We start from the raw sequence: 19,979 nt of genomic DNA, 5'->3' as shown, positions 1-19,979 counted from the left end.
ATGAAAACATGTTATTTGTTGGTTCAACTATGGTGTGCAGTTCCAAGTACAGCTACGAGTGGTTGTCTGGACGTTCGAATTGTATTTACAGGCCTGCTTGTGCTAGCTTGTTACAGCATGTGTGTGTGTGTGTGTGTCAATATTGAATGGGCACCTGGAAAAACATGGATCTCGTTGTCCAGTCCGCGTGCTTGGCCTTCACATGTAACCATAGATTGGGACTGCGTGTTATTGGAAAGGCTCTTCAACACTGAGTGTTATTGTGCTGCCATCCAGTATCCTGCCACACCTTGACATGCAATCAGACAGGTCAGGTTAGCTCGCCATCCCTCTTTCACTCGTGTTTTGCCTCTCTCATTACTGCTGTTCAATGCTCATGAAAAAACCCAGGGTTGTTATCTTGCAAATTTCACCCTAACCGATTCACTGCCAGGTTTAGAGAGACTGTTATTAACAAATGATAAGGATGACACTTTATGATCAATGTGGGGAGATCCAGTCATTGCAGCTGCAAATCTACGGCTGCATGTAATACTTATTTTAACTATTGATTTATTGGCCTATTGTTTTCTTGCTTTTTTTCTATAGAATGTCAGAAAATAATAAGAAACCAGTGCATTCATTTTACTATCACATGTGACAAAGAAAAGCAGCAAATGCAGACATTTTAGAAGCTGGAATCATTTAATAGTGAGTCATTGATTATCTAAAAGGTTTGCACTAATGTCGCAGTCTAATTGTGAAAAAAATGCAAACACAATAAACACCATAAATCATACATGCACTGATAAAAGATGTCTTAATATGTTCTATCTTTGTCCCTCCACTTTTTGTAGCTAAAAAATAAATTCATGAAGAAAATACCCAGAGATGCAGAGGCATCTAACGTCTTGGTGGGAGAAGTGGATTTTCTGACCAAACCCTTTGTAGCCTTTGTCCGCCTGGCCCAGGCTACAACACTAGGAGGTCTCACCGAGGTCCCTGTTCCCACCAGGTAAAAGGATCTGCAGTCTTTTGCTTCTTCAATTCCACACAACAAGAGACACCTGCCATCGCAGCACACGCCTCACGTTTGTCTCATTATTACACAGATTCTTGTTTATTCTCTTGGGACCGCAAGGAAAAGCCAAGTCATATAATGAGATCGGCCGAGCCATAGCAACCCTAATGGTGGATGACGTAAGTGTCATTGTGTATTGAAATATGCTGTTTCCATGACATTAGACAGCGCATGCGGACACTGTAGCTGTCAAACTAAACCTGTTGGAGTGTCATTTACTGTGCTGGAGTTGGAACTAAAATGTATGTGCCATGTAATTGTGTTTAAATTGCATCTGGAGGTGATGCTGATTGTTAAGCATCAGTTAGGAGCAGGGCTTCTATTGGGATAATGAGTCACCCGTGGCTTGTTAATGGGAGTGTGTATTTACATAGCAGATGCGAGTATTAGAGAAATAATAGGCTATTATTTTAGATTCCCACAGTTTTGCGCAAAAATAGTATGTTCACCTTCCACAATCAAACACTGTAAGGTTAGTGGTCAGTGGCAAGTTGACCCCAACTGCATCTGGCACCCTAATAGGAGGTCAAATTAACTCGCTAAGCTAACATGGTGACCTGCAAAGCATGTCAACATTGTCATTGTGATCAAGCACAGCCTCACAGAGTCGCTTTTGTATGTTGTTTTTAACATGGATCTATACGAATGCCTCCTCATCAATCCAATGACAAAATTCTCTCTGGGTTTATATTTCGGTGCTTACTTCGTCTATATGTGCCCCACAAAATAGCTAACTGACAAAGAGGCAGATAAATCAAGATTCCAACACTGGACGTTAAATGGTTTCAGAAAGCGCCCACTTAATCATTTACATACATTAACAATGAGAGTGTCTGAATCCCATGTGCAGTTATTAGCAGGATTTAAGTCAATCCAGAAACTCTGCTGCAAAGACTCAAACACATTCAGTGATTGTTCTAAAGACCAGAATCAAGAAGCTGTTTGTGTGGGATTCAGTTAAGGCAGCGCATAGCCTACCACTCTCGGGGTGGGGGGATACCTGCTGCGTTTAATTAAAAAAATGTTTTACTATGATATTTAGTTAGTGCTCTTATGTTGGTTTACTGTTCTGATGACCTGCTATCTGTGCAGCATGCAGTGACCATTTAGAAAGACTGGATATATATTGCCAATGAGAATCAATCCTTTGCTTATGCTCCTGTGCACTAGGCTCACAGTGTTCCAAGGGCATGATTAGTCACTGACTGAGGTCAAAATGTTGATTTAGCTTCTACAGTATATGGTCAAGTCTTCGGAGGCCATCCGAGAGGATGCCAAAGAGTATTAGAGCCGTACATATACTGATCACTATCACCATGCTATAAGCTAATTAAAATGGTGAAATCCTCACCTTTTATCTCTCCATCTCCCAGCTCTTCAGTGATGTAGCTTACAAGGCCAGAGATCGCGAGGACCTCATCGCAGGCATTGATGAGTTTCTGGATGAGGTGATTGTGCTGCCGCCGGGAGAATGGGATCCCAAAATTCGCATTGAGCCGCCCAAGAAAGTTCCCTCAGCTGACAAAAGGTTGGAGTTTTTTATTACCCGCATCCGCAATGCACATAAAGCTCTCAGCTTCTTTGTCTGTTGCACAATGAGCTATTTGCCAACAGCAGTTGTACAAAGTCAAACCTTCACTGAAATCAAAGATTTAGACGGTAGCTAAATAAATTGATTCCTGAATGAAGCATTATGCAGGGAGCAATAACAGCAGCCAAAGCTTGCAGGGGTGAAAAGCCTCTAAAACAGCACTAATAACATCATGGAGTAGCTCTTTAATAAACATACATGAATGAATTGCTCACCCCTTCCTCCTCATATTTACTCCCATCTGTGTTGTATGTATCTTTTCTGTAGGAAGTCAGTGTTTTCCTTGAACGAGCTGGGGCAGGTGAACGGTACAGCTGGAGGAGGAGGAGGCCAGGCTGAGGACGAGGAGATGCCACCTCAACATGAGCTTGGCGAGGAGCTGGCATTCACTGGACGGTAGGTAGTCCAGGCCGCATGGACTGCCAATAAACCAAATGTGATTTCATCCGGATCTAATGGCTTGATAATTTTTTATTAAGCATCCTAACCACTGTGTTTTTCCGTGCAATATTAGCTTCTGTGGTGGTCTATACCTGGACATAAAGCGGAAATTGCCATGGCTGCCGAGTGATATCTATGAGGGTTTCCACATTCAGTCCATCTCCGCAGTGCTCTTCATCTACTTGGGCTGCATCACCAACGCCATCACCTTTGGTGGTCTGCTGGGAGATGCTACCGACAACTACCAGGTAAAACAGAATGACGGTGCCAAACTTAAGAAACAGAGCAAGTGATTTATGTAAAGTGGTTTATCAATTAGATTTGCACTTCTGACACAAAGGGTTATACACATGCTGTCAGGCATATTTAAACAATTGAGAAAAACTACGAGATATCATCATTAATTCAATTTAAGCTTCTCAGTCATAAAACAGTGATACTTTTGACTCTATTATGAACCTCTCCTTGCCAAAGAGTGTCTGGCTTCATAAATAAGCCTCAGGCTCCACTGCACTGTGAAGAGTATTTTTAGCTCATTTGGTACTTGCATCAAACCAGGTCTCCCTTTTCCTATTCCTGCATCAATACCTTGGCACCAATACAAGCATTAACACACTCATACATAAAAACACACACACATTCCTCAACAATGTGTATTGTAACGTGAACGGGTCCTTCCCCAGGGAAAGAAGAGGAGAGGCAGGCTTGCACCTTCAGGTTGGTTGGCTACTAACGTTGGTAACCCCGTTAGTAGCCAACCAACCTGAAGGGAATAGTGTCCCTCAAAGGTGTCGGTAAATACCTTCGGCCTTTTATCTCACCCTGTAGTTAAAACGTTAGGATTTTTGGAATTATTGTCTTTCTGAGACTCTTTTACGGCCTAGGCCTAGGCGTTCTCAGTGAGGTGTAACAAACCCTTTACATAGTAACATCTGTACCATATTAATGGCCATTTTATTTTATTATATTCACCAATTTGAGTAACACTGCACACAGTCTTCACCCAGGGAACTTACCTTAAGTTCCTCTGGTAAAGTCGGTCGTCACACTTTTTTATGGACACCGAAGAAGGTTAGCTTAGTCTAAAGAACCAGAGTCTCTAGTTTGGGTCCCAGACACTTACACAATGGTAAGGCCTCGGTCAAGTACAACAATTTCAACTCAATGAAACAGTCACAGTGGTTAATGCAATCACTCCCAATTTCTTAGGATTTTTCTAGGTCAACTTTCGCTGTTTTCTTTGTTTTTTTGTTGTTTTTGTCCACTGATAGCAGAAGTGCCTTCCAGACTCTAAAGCTGGAAGCAGCCCGGTCCCTCCTCTAGTTTCATGTGTCGGTCCTATTTAAACAGGAACGATTATATAATACTTGAGTGACCATTCTACATACAGCGTCTAAGCAGGTTATGTTTAGCGAGTATACTTTCTACGATCTTCTAACAGTATATTAACTCTCCTCACCCCCATTTCTCTTTCCGTTCCAATAGGGTGTGATGGAGAGTTTCCTGGGAACAGCCCTGGCTGGCTCTGTCTTCTGTCTCTTCAGCGGTCAGCCCCTCATTATACTCAGCTCCACTGGACCCATCCTCATCTTTGAAAAGCTCCTGTTTGAATTCAGCAAGTGAGCTTCTTGAGCCAAATGATTTTGCAGTAGACCGACAAAGTGGGAATACTAAGTACTGTCGACAACCTTCTTAGTTTCATTTAGAGGATTATTAGATAATCCCATTATAAAGAAAAAACACAACTGAATTTCCTGCTCTACAATATATGACCCTTCTTCATAATACATATGTACCGGTTATCAAAGTCTATAGACGTCGGTTTTTCTAGCTGTCTAGATATAAGCTTTCAAGCTTATATCTAACACACATTCACTAGTTGTCTGCATTGCTAGGTGAACAAAACAACTTGAAATGATCGCTACATTATCTAGAGGGTTTGATCTTAAGGCAATTAAAAGAAGAAACTTTAAAGTTGGCAGAAAACCAATAGAGATATGATTTAGTCCTCCCAAACTGGTATGTATATGAAACTCTTGCGAGCGCACACAAGTCAACTATATAACTGTATAATGTCATATGGCCATTCTAATTGCCAAATGCCATGCCATGTTATAAATACATATGATATATGTGCAACAGACTAGCATTGGATATGTTTGTGTTGTATGGTTGTATCCGTGAATTCCCTTCATCAATGCATTCACCATGCTTCTCTGACTCCCAAAGGAACAATGGCATAGATTATATGGAGCTGCGTCTGTGGATCGGCATGCACTCCTGCCTGCAGTGTTTCATCCTGGTAGCTACAGATGCCAGTTACATCATTAAATACATGACACGCTTCACCGAGGAGGGCTTCTCCAGCCTCATCTCCTTCATCTTCATCTCTGATGCCATCAAGAAGATGGTGGGCTCCTTTAAATATTACCCCATCAACACCGACTTTAAGCCTGACTACGTCACCACCTACAAGTGCGAATGCCTGGCTCCAGACCTGAGTGAGTTCACCCCTTGGCTCGGGGAGATGCAGGGGGCTTATCCACAAGGGGGAGGTGTGGCTACAAGTGGCTCCTTTTGGGCTCAGTAGACTGATTCATTTTGTAGAGACAGAGCATGTTAATGAACATCACTATAAAATATAAAAAGATATAAACCTGCCAGAGTTATCAAGAATGCTAATTTACATCCGAGGCATGCAGGTTGTACAGGAGTCTACTATCGACAAATATGGGACTTTGAGTCAGAAGTCCTGTGTGAAACCAAGTCAATCGAATTGAGGAGTGAGAATATGTTGTCATCACATTAACGACTAGTTATCGGACAGTGTTGGAAAAAATGTCAGTTCATTTTTAAGCTGCACTGAACTGATTTTGAACAACTTGTATCATATCAGCCTAGAAAGTCCAGTTATCATCAGTGAAGGGTGGTAGCCTTCCTTTTCCAAATCAGAATTTGCCGCCAATTACGTACTTTTCCGAATTAATTTCCGGCTGTATTGCTATATATAATATTAACTTGAGACGTTTGAGATCCATCACAGTGAGAACAATTCGCTGCTATATATATATTTTTCCTTCAATCGGAGTGAAACAGTTGCAAGCAGAAGCTGCTTTGTAGATTACATTACATTACATTACATGTCATTTAGCTGACGCTTTTATCCAAAGCGACTTACAATAAGTGCATTAAACCATGAGTCCAAACTCAGAACAACAAGCAAGTACAATTTATTCAATAAAGTTAAACTACAAAGTACTATCAGTAAGAGACATTTAAGTGCTACTAAAGTGTTAAACTACAAAGTGCTATCAGTAAGAGACATTTAAGTGCTACCAAAGTGCTACTACGGCGCTACCTTCCCTACTCAAGGTATAGTCGAAAAGATGTGTTTTTCGTCTAGATTGTTCCTTTTCGTGCATTCAAGGACAATTGTGAAGTATAAATACATGTTTGCATTTATCTGTGGTTATACTGTTGCCTCGGACAATATACTGTACCAGCTGCTATTAGCTTATGCAGATATATAATATTGGCTTGTATTCCGGCTAATATGTAACACACAATTGCAGGACAGTAATGGCAAGTATACATTTAAGTTTGTGTAGAAAGAGTTTAAAAATATATAAAATGTGCCGTTCAGTATATATCTATAATAACCGAATAGAAAGGGTCCTTTGAAAACTATAGTGTTTATGTAGATAGATACATTTTGTATTTGGAACTGCATGAGAATGTACCAATTCACAGACGTTATCGAATCTATATACTATCTTTGAAAATGGCAGGGATTTGAGGTCATTTTTGTAAACATTAAATTCTGTAACTGATTTGTCTCTCGTTTGTTTTCGCCAACAATTTGCCTACCGTCTCTTGGAAGTGAGTACCTCTTTGTTTGTCTGCATGAGCCTGTCGAGTGCTCTCTGCAATGTCCAGCGGCTGGATTCTCATTGTCTTTTGCCTTTTTTTTTTTTTCTTCCTTTTGTTTCCCTCCTCACCCCCTCTTCACTTGCTGTCTCATTACCTCCCTGTCTCTGCCCGTCTCTCTCCCACTCATACACAGTGGCTGCAATGATCTTCAATGGTTTAGTTCCAATACCAGATAACAGCTCTAGTGTCTCTGGGGTAAGTACTTGTTTTCATTCCCTTTTCATTTTGTTGCCTCTATATACAACCCTATCTCCTCCAAAAATGCCTTCCCATAGAACGAAACTGCGTTTCAAGGGGAAACGTATTTTCTTCACAATGGAACAGTTTCAAACACGTAGTAAACAAACAAAACAAAAAAACTTCTTAGTTATTAGGTTTAGTAAAAAAAATTGTTTGGATTAAAATGCCTAAAACACCAAAAGTGTTTAGTGGTCCCTCCATCAGCCTGACTTCCTCTTTACGAGGACTTCCGTGGAATAAAAAAAATAAACGTAATCCACGACAAAATATGTTTCCCTCGAAACGCAATTCACAATGCACTTCTTTATGAGAACGTCATTTTTAGGGGACGGGGCTGCTATTTTGGTGCATTGTATTTCAAGCTGAAGGTTTAAAGGGTCGGAAACATCAGCTTTTCCCAGAATGAATTACTGGGGTTGTATTTTAGCCCTCAATGTCATAAAAGAGCCTCCTGTGTTGTTTACAGCCAAACCAAGTATCATCAACTCTGTCTGACGAAGAAGTCGCTTTATTCTCCTCTTTCTCTCCTTTGTTTGTTTCTTTCATCGAACCCATCATCTCGTCTCACTCTGGATTACAACTTCACATCTGTGATGACAATTTCCACTCTGTCTGTGTTTACGTTCATCTCTACGTCTGTGTCGAAACACTTCGTTCTTCTTCATCATCTTCTCCTGTCTCCCCACCACTGCCAACCACCATCCCAGTTGAATGTGACAGGTTTGGACTGGAGCCAGCTGAGCAAGAAGGAGTGTCTCAAGTACGGAGGCTCGCTGGTGGGAAAGACCTGCAAGTTCGTCCCTGATCTGGCCCTCATGTCCTTCATCCTCTTCTTCGGCACCTATTCCATGACTGTCACCCTCAAGAAGTTCAAGTTCAGTCGCTACTTCCCCACCAAGGTGACAAATTGATCTGTCAGTCCATCTGTGAATTTTCTTAAATGAATACAAAATATATATTTCAACATACTTTTTAAAATAAGTAAAATGAGTCTAGTTTAAATAAGATTGGACTCATTGCACTCGACTGTTCCAACTTGGACTCAATCCTCTCGTCAGGCTGCCTGTTCCGCTCCATTTGTGGTCAAATTGACCAAAAAGTGAAAAGAAACCTCAGAGCTTCAAGTCTTGTTGTCAAAAAGCAGCTAGTTTGACTCACCAGATGATTGTGATGGCTTTAATGACATACAAACAAACTATGTGTTTGTGTCCCTCTATATAAGAATGGTATTGTTTGTGAGACCAGAAATCAGTGTCAGCAGAGTCATTAAGGGAACCAAAGCTTTAGGAAACTAGAAGGGCACTTGTAGAGCGCAGACCTCCGCCAAGGCCCTCTCGCGATGTTAATAGAGTTTGCCTAGAAGAGTTGTTTCCTATTAGTCTGTGTCTCTGCAGTCCTGTTAAGAAATGTTTATTTTTCTAATTTTGGTTTCTCTTTGTCTGTCGTCAGTTGAGGAAACTCATCAGTGACTTCTCTATCTTCATGTCCATCATGACGTTCGTGGGGCTTGATATGTTGTTGGGACTCAAAACCCCGAAGCTAATCGTCCCCACAGAATTTAAGGTACCTATTTTCAAACTTAGGTTTGTTCATAACTATTCTCTATAAATTACAACGTTTTTGACAACGCAAACTAAAGCAAATCATTGTTGTTTATTTATTTTAGTCGACAAACAAGTGATTTCCCACACTAGATGATCTAAGCTATAAAGGAATAGTTTCACATTTTGATAAATACACTTATATGCTTTCTTGCTGATAATTAAATGAGAAGATTTATACATGTTTTATATCTATCTGTTCATGAAACATGAAGCTGAAGCCAGGAGAAAGTTATCAAGGAAACGGATGTCTGTCCCAAAATGTTGAATGATTCCTTCATACATACTGATTTCTGTCTAAAATGTGCATGTACCACTGTGCCAATGGGCCGCTCCGTTATTGAAATAAAGTGACCTCTCATCTCCCACTAGCCAACTCGGCCGGGTCGTGGCTGGCTGGTGATGCCATTCGGGAAGAACCCGTGGTGGATTTACGTGGCCAGCTCTGTCCCTGCGCTGCTCGTCACTATCCTCATCTTCATGGACCAGCAGATCAGTGCCGTCATTGTTAACCGCAAGGAGAATAAACTCAAGGTATATTGATTGCGAAGTGGTATTATTGCATGTTTCCACCTCTTATATATTGCACTTTGTTTGATTGAATCAATTTATCAACAAAATGTATTTCAGTAAGAAAAAAAACCCATCACAGACAGTGTAACATTCACACAACAACAAATCAAATTTCCCCGGCAGAAAGGCTGCGGATACCACCTGGATCTGTTCTGGGTGGGCGTCCTGATGGCCGTCTGCTCCTTCATGGGCCTGCCCTGGTACGTTGCTGCCACCGTCATCTCCATCGCTCACATCGACTCTCTGAAGATGGAGAGTGAGTCGAGCGCTCCCGGAGAGCAGCCTCAGTTCCTCGGGGTCAGGTCGGTCGTCAATAAGATAAAAAACACAGTAATAAAAAGACAACTGTGACTTAATACCTCGAGGCTGATACCGGCAATATCACAGTATGAGACACACCCTTTGTGAAGTCCTTTGAAATCGAAATTTTGAAAGAGAGAAGCCGTGTGAAATTAACTTGTCAGTCTCTTGTGTATATTTCCTCAATGTCTAATATACAGAGAACAAAGAATGACAGGAATTTTGGTGTTTGCCCTCACTGGAGTCTCCATCTTCCTCGCTCCAGTATTAAAGGTATGAAGTGTAAAGTGGATGAATCACGTGTTTGTTCAGATTTTTTAATCTAAACCATCTAAATATAGGTTACTTTTTAACAAAACTTTTCCTTAAAAAATAATGGATGTGTGGTCTTTTTTTTCTCTTTTTAAGCTCCTCTAGAGGTCAAGTTAATATGTAATGAAAAGTGCATCATAATGTGACATTAAATGAGTCATTAGGAAAAGTGCTATTGTGACAATAACAGTTGAAAAATAAAATGTTTAATTTATCATGGTCATTTTAGAGTTTATTGTTGTAATACTAATTTTGGCCACAAGAGATTGAAGTAAAAAAGCCTCTTGTGGCCAAAGGCAGTATTACAATAATTGTGACAGATCATGTGACACTTAGATTATAATTTTTTTCAGGAACGTTGAAAGTTTTTTTCACCTGTTCTTAAGTCATTCACAGGAGAAAACAATTAGATCAGACTTCTCACTTGCCTCTCAGAGCATCGCTGCTATAAACCTGTCTGAATTATGGCTGTAATAACATGTTTTCTGGCCTTCTTGCTGCTTGTAGTACATCCCCATGCCTGTGCTGTATGGTGTCTTCCTCTACATGGGCGTAGCTTCCCTCAGTGGAATCCAGGTACACTGTGTGCCAGCTGTTGATGTTGTTTATCATAGTAAATTAAATTAGTGTGGCTAGACATCTTCCTCATTGCATTTCTGACAGCAGGCGGGCAGCGGCTTATTAAAGCTGCCAAACAAAGAAGCAGGCGGGCAGACAGGATTCATAGTGTCTTTAGACATATATGCATATGTGCAAATGTGGAATGAATAAACAGGAGATATCAAATACTTTCCCCTCCAGTTTGAGGAAGCTGAGCTGTGACACATCATGATTTGTGATTCATCATCCATGGAGCTCTGCATGGAAGTAACCTGTGCTATTCAGACATGTTTCTCCTCCCCTTGCTCCCTGTGTCTGATCTCCAGTTCTGGGACAGGATTAAGTTGTACATGATGCCGTCGAAGCACCAGCCCGACTTCGCTTACCTCCGTCATGTTCCTCTGAGGAAGGTTCACCTGTTCACACTGGTCCAGATCGCATGCCTGGCTGTGCTCTGGACCCTCAAATCCACCTTCTTGGCCATTATCTTCCCTATTATGGTATGTGATCAAATGCTCACATTTGCAAATACGGCATTTGATAAAAATCCTGTGTTGTTGTATTGTGGGTGGAGGAAGAGAGGCCCACGGAGGGAGTGAACCAACCAGCATTTTCAAATGAAATATCCATTTGAAAATTGATTGTTCAGATCTTTGTAACTGTAAAGAATTAAAAAGAGGCATCGAGTCACTTTTAAAGAGTCTTACCGATTAAAAGAGGAAGTGATCTGATTACAGCAATGTATACCAGTGATTCATGTTGTCAGCCAGCTAAATCATAATTGGCCCATAACTTGGATATGAGATGTTCAAATGTGGCTTGTCTCTCAGTGTATCTCTGTGTTGAACCCTTCAGATTCTGGGTCTGATGGTCGTCAGAAAGATGCTGGACTTGGTCTTCTCCCAGCACGACCTGGCCTGGGTAGACGACCTCCTTCCTGGGAAAGAGAAGAAGAAGAAGAAGGATGACACTAAAAAGAAGGGAAAGGACAAGGACAAGAAGAAGGCCAAACCAGACGACAGTGAGGAGGAGGTGAGGAACTCAAGCGTCTGCTGCCCCCTGCAGTAATGATGGATCATGACACAGGTTTTCTGGTGATTTGGCTCTTCATTGTGTGTTCGTGTTTGCTTGCAGGACAAGTGTCACGCCTACTCCAACCACTCACCCAGCACAGATTCAGACTTGGATCGCAGGTACTGTGTCCTCAAACTGCACATCCCCTACAAAGACCTTGTGTGTTCTGATGTTGAGCAGTCTCAGTGGGGAGCGTACTGCGAGGCTGCTGACACACACAGTGCTCTTTAACGCACACACGCACGCACACACACAGGCACACACGTACACACGTACACACACACGCGCGCACTTACGCACACACGTGCATGGGAAACGTGTGTCATGCACAGTATATGCACAGATTAAAGGGTCAGTTCACACAAATTTAAATAAAATAATAATAAATAAAAAAAGGTACATAGTAAAGCTAGTTTTAGTTACATCTCAGTCAACCAACTCGTGTGGAATAGACTTTTGCAGGTGGGGTTGAGGTTTGTAAATTCCACAAACTAAATTTCATTCACCTACATTGTAAGGAAGCAGAAATCTATTTGACGCATATATATTAAAAACTAGCAACTGTTCCGGTGTTAAACTGAGCCTTTAAAATTAGGCCCAAATTGACACATTTTAATTCAAAGCCTCACATTAGTTAAATGATCACAGCAAACACAGACACAGAGATAGACACTGGAGCATGAAAGTAGTCCATAAAAGCCCTCCTTCTGACATATTATTGCACTGCATTATATAATGGTGTCTTTTCCCATGAAAAACAAACTATTAGCCCGAATGAGTTGTGTACTGTGTTGTTTACCATCTCAACAATGCAATGCAAGTGGTACTTTCATATTCCTTCATTGTCAGGTTTTAAGAATAAATGTGCATTTAAACAAATTGTCCCTTTTGTTTGCAGACATGTGCATTTCCAGACACGTAACACATGTTGTATCATAGCCTCCCCTCATTGTCACGTTTGAGATCAGTCTCCTCTCCATGCACTTTAAGGCAATGCAGATCATTGATGTTATTTACTGCAACCTCCTCCTGCTACTCTTCCTGCGTCGTGTGCCAAAAGCCAAATGTCTTGCAGGATGCGCACTGCGCTCTAACACTCAGCATGTTGCAATTCTTCATTCATGTGTGTTGTTAGTTTTGAGGTTTTCTGAAAGGCGGTGACTTTGAGGTGATGGTTGAAGACCTACAAATGTGTAGTTTGCCCTGCGTCTCAAAGCCATTGGTCAGGGTTCTTTGTTTGGATTCACATATATGGAATTTAAATAGATGAATAAAAATAATGTGTGGTATATTAAGCCTGTTGTATATATCCAGTACATGGAAAGGATTTATTTTAGGCCAGTTTGTACACAAATGTATGATCATCAACATGCAACAAGCATCATTGTTTTGGTTGTTTCTTTTTCCTCCATGTGATGAATCACTTTAGCAAATCAGTCCGTGATGCGCACGCCTGCATGTGAAATGTAGCCCGAGCTTTGTGCTCTCTGAACTACCCTCAACTGGAGCTGCAGCAGTCTCAATGGAGATGTTTGCATTGAAAGTGCAGCTGGAGAGGCTGTTTCTCATCACTGTTTCTCAATATGCTCAACATTTAACCACAAATACTTAGTTAGATCCTGTTTTTATTTTTCCTTTGTGGGAGATTCAGAATTTCAATAGTGTGCTTCATGTCTGCATTGCTTTGAAAGAGGCATGGTTTGGAATTGACTGTAATTTATTATTTATTAATTTGAATTGGAATTATGTTTTCAACTGTGTATTAAGATGTAGAAACCATCGCCATGTGATTCTCTTTTATGCTTTTATATCTGCCTTGAATGCATTTCGATCACCAAACATAACAAATCCATCTGTTTTTTTGTTTTTTAAAGATACCGCTTTCAAATAAAGTTCTGCTTTCAGTCATTTGATGAACAAATAATGTTACAACATGTACTGACTTCAACAGTGTAACAAGTTGAATATAAATTTGCTTCGAGGTAAACGTTAAAGTATTTTTAGTTTCGTTTTGTGAACTATTGAAGATTTATATGAACGAAATCCGGATTTTCTCATTTGATAAAGTGAAGTCAGTTAATCAAGATACCGTAGGTCACATTTTTATTTTGTCACTAGTCACATTACATTGTAACGGTGCTCCATTTACTTTTGGCATCTGAACTTAAACATAAAGTTCATGTTCATGTAGTTTTTCCAGGTTTGAAAATGTGGATTGATGTTTGCTCCATTGGAATCTTAAATGTGTCTCTCTTGGAGTGAAGGTTTGGCAAAGGGCACATTTCCATGTTGATGGTATAAATCCTTTCCCAGTCACCAATCCCAGTCTTAACCATAAGGCATTGTGGGCACAGGCTCCCACTACAGCAGCTCATGTCACTTTTCTCCTGCTCGTCACTGCTGGAGTGGGAGTCCTGATGCCACATGGCCCTCTCCGTTCTGCTCCCTCCGCCCCCTCATTGCTTTTGTCTCTGTGTGTATTTGGTAACTGGAGCTTGCCCTTCCTCAGCATCACCCTCCACCTGAAGATCTCCTGCCCGTCGTCTCCGGCCATGCCCATGGGCCGAGGAATGGCCTGCCCTGTGCCCCAGGTCAAGATCGAGATGGAGTCGGACTACGACTCGGACAGCGACCACCACCGGCCCCGGGACATTAGCAGTGAGACCACGTTGTAGAGCTCAGACTCTACGTCTTGTTGACAGGACATCGCACAACTCAGTGTGGGGAAACTACTCGATGCAGCCAGTGCTGACCCACTGACAGTACGAGGTGGCGGCTGCGAGCAAACTCACTCCTTAACAGACCGACTGAAGTGGGACCGATCCAATCAACGCAGTGTGAGAAGTTTATGGTTTAGCCTTGTCTGCTTTTAAATTGGTGCAGTTTTGACAGTTTTTGCTTTGAATAATATATTAAATACAACATTTATTTGTTTACTTGTATAATGTAAATGGCCGTAATAACAGAGGAAATATGTGTTTGTATGTGCTGTATAGGATTATATATTTAATGTGAACATATTTATCGTTATACATATTTGCTATATATTGATACTGTACTATTAATGTAGTTGCTCCAAATCCAAACTAATCTTGAAATTGGTACAATGTGAAAACTTATTGTACAATCATTTCACATCAGTCGGTCTGTGTGTACAGGCTTTGATTTTGAGGCAGGAAATGTGAAAACAAGCACCATTTTAGTAACAGAACTATTTACCATGACGTTGTAAAGTCGACTGTGGTAGCATATTTGTGTTTTGGTGTTTATTTGAATATGCTGTAGTGTGCCTCTGACCCCAGAGAACCAACTCTCCTTTCCCTGTTTCCCTCCAGTTCAACACTCCTCATTGGCACATTAACCTGGAACAAAAAGAAACAACCAAAAACTCGATGTTGTTGAAATGGATCGATTTATTATGCATGATGTATCATACGGGTTTATATTTGCGTTTTTACTCTCGAAGACTCTGTATGAAAACATAATTAACTTCCACCACAACACTTATGCATATGTCAGTAACGAGAAATTGACAGATATAATATATGCAATTAAAATGCAGTTATTCCAAAGCATGTGGTTTGTCTTGTGTTGAACACAGTGGCTTAGACACACATCATCACAAAAGTGTGTTCACTTCCATTTTTCCTGATCTACCACAATTTGCAAAAATAGTAAACACAGTTGGTCAAATGGAAAACACTAAATTACAACCAGCCATTCAAAAATATGTCCAAAACAAGCACATTACACTGGTTTAAAATTTCCAATGTTGACTTCTGGGACAAAACGAGGACTTCAGGCAAAGAAAGAGATATATTCAGAGTGGTGTATCCCTCATTTTTTATTATTTAGCACAAAATATAGTACAATCACACTGTTTGATAATATTGGAATCATATTTGAGACAATAAAGTCACAAAATAGGACTCTACACCACACGTTCGAAACACAGAATTTTAGTACAATTACTGTTAATAATGGTACAAATAATAAATATGAATATTATTCCAATATGGAATACAGTCAAAATGTTACATTAGAATAATGTCATTTCCCTTTAGTGTAGTCTTGATTAATTCTACAACAATGACAATCTTAAATAATTTCCGAAATCATTTGAAATTTCATAGGGCCAAATTTGAAAATCCCACAGCGGCTTTATTAAAAGCTGATAGCAGTGTCACGTCATCACACATGAAGTTTTCAGCGGAGCATCAGAGTGTGTGGTGAACCCGTCAGCAAAGCCCTCCCCTTCCACCAGTGTCGGCCTCCTGTTGCACATGGGGCACAGTTTGTTGCGTTCCTGTGAGGCTCTCATCCAGACGATGAGGTTCCAGCGCTGGCCGGAGGCGATGGGCAGGGCCCCGTGCATGTGTTGGCCCCGGTGGAGGAGGCCCTCGGTCACCCTGTGTTGAACCTCTGAACACTCCATCTCACTTAAAGGTACCTGCAGGGGGAAACAACCACTAACTTTACACAAGATTTAGCTTTTTTTTCGGATAGAAATTACTTCAAAAATCGTCTCACCATTACAGCTGTTATAATATATTCAAAATATCAGGTAGTTTAGTTTTGAGATGCAAAAACAGTAGCTCTAAACTGCCAGAAAACTTTAATCAGCAGACTTTCACATCGTTTCACTACCATAGGAAATTATTTTGGAACAACAATAGGTACACAATTACTGAAGTGAAAAAGGTATACTTTCCAAACTTTTTCTTAAAGGCAATTAATTCCTCTCTTTTTTCACCTGCTCTTAAGTCATAAATACAGTAGAGTAAACTATTTAGATCAGACTTGTAATTTATTTGTATTGCTTGCCTTTTAAAGCTTCAGTATAGATAACCTATATTGTGCAATGCATGGTTATCTCATTTGTATTATATTGCATATTACATAATGCTAGACAGAGTAGAAGTGGTGGTTGTCTGCATGCTAATAGTGCTAATAACAGTAGCAGTAGTAATAGTAGTATATGCATATGTTCACCTGTCTCATATCACCAAAATAAAGGTTGCCCTCAGTGAAGTCCTTGCCCAGGGAAACATTAAGGGTGACCTCTGCATTGTCGTAATGGTAGCTCAGGTCCAGGTCTTCATTCATGTCATATTTAACAACAAAGGCCTTGTGGCTGTCCAGACAGCGCCCCCCACAGTCCGGGTACAGCAGGGAGGTGAGCGGATGCAGGTACAGCTCACGGAGGGGTGTGAGGAAGCACTCGTCAAAACCCAGTTCATTCAGGAGGATCTGCGGGAGAGAAAAAGAGCCGAATATCATGAATAATAGAACGTAGAGCTCGTGTTTTATTCCATGATCTTCTAGTTAGACCTCTTTCACGGCTTCAACATTGTATATCTTCCTAGTTTAAGGTTTCAGCTGCAGGGCTACATTTTGGCTATAAAGACATACGATGCACTGAATTTTTAAAGACTTGCAGTATATGCATGTTACTGTGAAATGACCCTTGAATTTCCCTGACTTATCGAGAAAATCTATCAAAGTTCCTGCATGTACCTGCTTGGAATGCACCTCTTATATTTTGCAGAGTTCTACATATTTAATGGAGCCAAAGATCTAAAAGTCATGGCACAAAAACGATGAAATGTAAATGACTGAGCAGGGGAATAAATAGTCCTTTAAGGTGTTTCCGCCTGCAGGAACACATACATTACCCCATAATGGTTCATGGTGTTGGGTCTTCCTTTAGGGGCGGAGGACTGCTCAAAGTGCTCCAGCTCCTCCACCAGCTCCTCACAGAAGCCTTTCTCAAACAAGGGGAAGCGATAAACCTTCGCAGCTTCAACAGAAGGATGAGAATCACTTAAATATGCTCCATGTGGCATTTAAGTCCATCAATATATTGTTATCCAACTGTGATAATATAGTACAATCAATACAAACAAGCATGGGGAAAGATATTTTCTTTAGCTTTTTTTTTATTCAAAAGATCCGCAGTCCTCATTGTCATGAGTCAAAGCTTAGGAACGTTCTCAAAACCACTTCTTAAGAGATTTTATACATACTAGCCTTGTATGCTGATACGAAGTGTACATATGGATGGATGTATAAAGTCTGAGCTTTTCATTTTGTAGAAGCCCAGCTTTTTGAGTTTAAAGGTGTAAGCGTGTATCTTTTGCTCTTTGCATCAAGAGTTTTGCATGTTGAAATAAACGGAGCCAATCACTACATACTGTGATTTGTTTCAGAAACATTTAACGACTTCAATTTGTGTGTTTTTTTGCCATCTGTAACAACTCAGACCTGCAGAGACTCAAAAAAAGAAAAGTAGTACTAACAATTACTTTGCATTGAAAGTGAGCTGCTACTTCTTTTAACATTGGCCACTGAGAGGAAATGAAAGCACTTTCCAGCTAACCTGCCTCTTCCTCCAACATGTCTCCGAGACCTTCTTCACTGATGTTGCTGCTTCGACAATACTCAACAATCTGCTTGAACTTTGGTGCGAGGAAGGACTCCTGAGGAGAGGTGGTGTGCAAGTGTGTCTCAGCAAGGTGTTAATGACAGATTAATAACGGATCTATTGGCAGTGGCTGATGCTGAAAGTACCTGCAGATGGTAGACATGAGGATGGAGAGGCTGGTACATGTCTTTAATAGCAACGGCTCTCTCAGCAGAAGTCTCACTTAGACGCCTCCGCCTGTCCACTTCCTGTGAAATCTAAAAGGAGCAATCATACAGTTAAGAGTAGGGTTGGAAATCTAAAGTAGTAAAAAAAAATATATATATATATATATATATTTATATATATTTTTGTATTCTCATTACATCCTGATCCATATTTCAAACGTCGTGGTCTGTAAGACCAACAGTAACCAGTAAAACCCAGATATGCTAGGTTAAGAAAACAAGAGTCTAAAACTAGAGAATTAAGAGCATTTTATTTAGAAAAATAATAATTATCAACGATGCTCAAAATGTATTCCGATTAATTCTCTGTCGATCAATCGTCTAATTGTTGGAGCTCCACGAGGACGTGTTTAATTCAAATGTATGTATATATATATAAACACACGCGCACACACTTTCTCACCTTGTCGAGCACATCCTCAAACTGTTGCTCCGTCACGCAGCCCAGCCTCCGAAGTAGCTGCGTGCGCAGCAATAATGAAACACTCAATACACACATTGTCAATACAGTTTACAAAGGGGAACATTTCACTCCAAGTATTATTTTTTGTTTAAACGCGTAACTAACGCACACTCACTGGTTGGTAGTCCAGTCTGAACTGCTGCTCGGATGAAAAGCGGACATGGAGTTTGTAGTCCTGCAGGAAAATATTATCGGTGGTGAAACAGCTACAGATATAAAACGGGCGACTTCCGTCTTCCTTGTTTGTCATTACTAGCAGTTCGAAAAGAAAACTTCAATAAAACACACAGACGTGTAATAAACGGAGTGAAACCATCAAGACGGTTTACTAACAGGCTAAACGGCTAATTCTGCGTTAACGCTCGTTAGATTGCGGCAACAAAACAACATAACACTTCCGGTACGAAGACTTCAATAATAAAAGTCATCTCCACTAATCCAAAATTGAATAACGATGCACACAATTTATTTTTTAACTGGAGGAAAAATAGTAGCCATTCACATTATACTTTACATTTTTGCTCCCCTCCGTGTACTAGTAACGTTACTGACACTGGTATTGTCAAATGAAGTACCAGCAGTTTTCCGTCGGGGGGCGCTAATTATAACCAACGCATACCAAACATACATGCGAACGTAGAAGAAAATAAAGAATATATTTTTTAATTTTGGGGGAGTTTGTTATGTTGAATATATCTTTATTTATTTATTTTTAAATTAATTTTATATATATATATATATAAATATTTTTATAATGCAAGTTTTGGACATCCTGACCCACACTCCATACCAGTTGGTGGCGCTAATGTACCAAACAGTTGTTTGCCGGACCGCCAAGAAGAAGGAGGAGAAAGAAGACAGCACAAGCGTTGTATCTTCATCCTGAGTGATTTTTTTCTTTGTGGATTATTCGATATTTGTCATCGATAGGAGTAGCTAGCACTGCTGGTAAATATGCCGATTGGCAGTTAGCATATTTGTGTTTATTGAGAACACGAACGCCGTCCATTGGACTACTTTGTAAAGTCTGAGCGGAAATGTTAAGCGTGGAGTCGTTGCAAGTGGCTGAGGAGGAGGTGGTTGAGTCCAGCTCCAGTAAACTCGGGGACATTTACACTTTTGTGGCTAAAGGCTGCTTTCCTC

At 40.5% G+C, this 19,979-nt stretch overlaps 2 protein-coding genes across 6 annotated transcripts in view; one reads left to right on the top strand and one right to left on the bottom strand.

The window, feature by feature from the left end:
- The window catches only part of slc4a5a (solute carrier family 4 member 5a), a 30,861-nt gene that overhangs the window by 8,019 nt on the left and 2,863 nt on the right, over window positions 1–19,979 (top strand). Inside the window, 15 exon segments of the mRNA XM_034540766.1 lie at window positions 837–994; window positions 1,092–1,179; window positions 2,434–2,588; window positions 2,919–3,047; window positions 3,166–3,340; window positions 4,578–4,711; window positions 5,322–5,628; window positions 7,970–8,161; window positions 8,712–8,825; window positions 9,236–9,397; window positions 9,560–9,738; window positions 9,937–10,009; window positions 10,556–10,624; window positions 10,975–11,148; window positions 11,504–11,615. Coding sequence (XP_034396657.1) covers window positions 837–994; window positions 1,092–1,179; window positions 2,434–2,588; window positions 2,919–3,047; window positions 3,166–3,340; window positions 4,578–4,711; window positions 5,322–5,628; window positions 7,970–8,161; window positions 8,712–8,825; window positions 9,236–9,397; window positions 9,560–9,738; window positions 9,937–10,009; window positions 10,556–10,624; window positions 10,975–11,148; window positions 11,504–11,615 — 2,221 coding nt within the window.
- Window positions 15,538–19,415, bottom strand: ogfod2 (2-oxoglutarate and iron-dependent oxygenase domain containing 2). 5 transcript variants are annotated; one of them, XM_034542099.1, is made up of 8 exons: window positions 19,351–19,415; window positions 18,952–19,011; window positions 18,777–18,833; window positions 18,293–18,403; window positions 18,102–18,201; window positions 17,398–17,522; window positions 16,715–16,972; window positions 15,538–16,172 (listed from the first exon to the last, which is right to left on the bottom strand). In XM_034542099.1, exons 4-8 carry the CDS (start codon window positions 18,329–18,331, stop codon window positions 15,906–15,908), a joined length of 789 nt encoding a protein of 262 aa, XP_034397990.1. In that variant the 5' UTR covers window positions 18,332–18,403; window positions 18,777–18,833; window positions 18,952–19,011; window positions 19,351–19,415; the 3' UTR covers window positions 15,538–15,905. The 5 variants fall into 5 exon arrangements, with proteins under 5 accessions (XP_034397990.1, XP_034397989.1, XP_034397991.1 ...); XM_034542098.1 differs by having other exon boundaries at window positions 18,777–18,858; window positions 19,351–19,387; XM_034542100.1 differs by having other exon boundaries at window positions 18,946–19,011; window positions 19,351–19,386.

The sequence above is a fragment of the Cyclopterus lumpus genome, chromosome 9 (assembly GCF_009769545.1).
Source record: "Cyclopterus lumpus isolate fCycLum1 chromosome 9, fCycLum1.pri, whole genome shotgun sequence".
Taxonomy (NCBI): Eukaryota; Metazoa; Chordata; class Actinopteri; order Perciformes; family Cyclopteridae; genus Cyclopterus; species Cyclopterus lumpus.
Note: the sequence above shows the minus strand (reverse complement) of the source record. Positions and strands in the feature narration are given on the sequence as shown.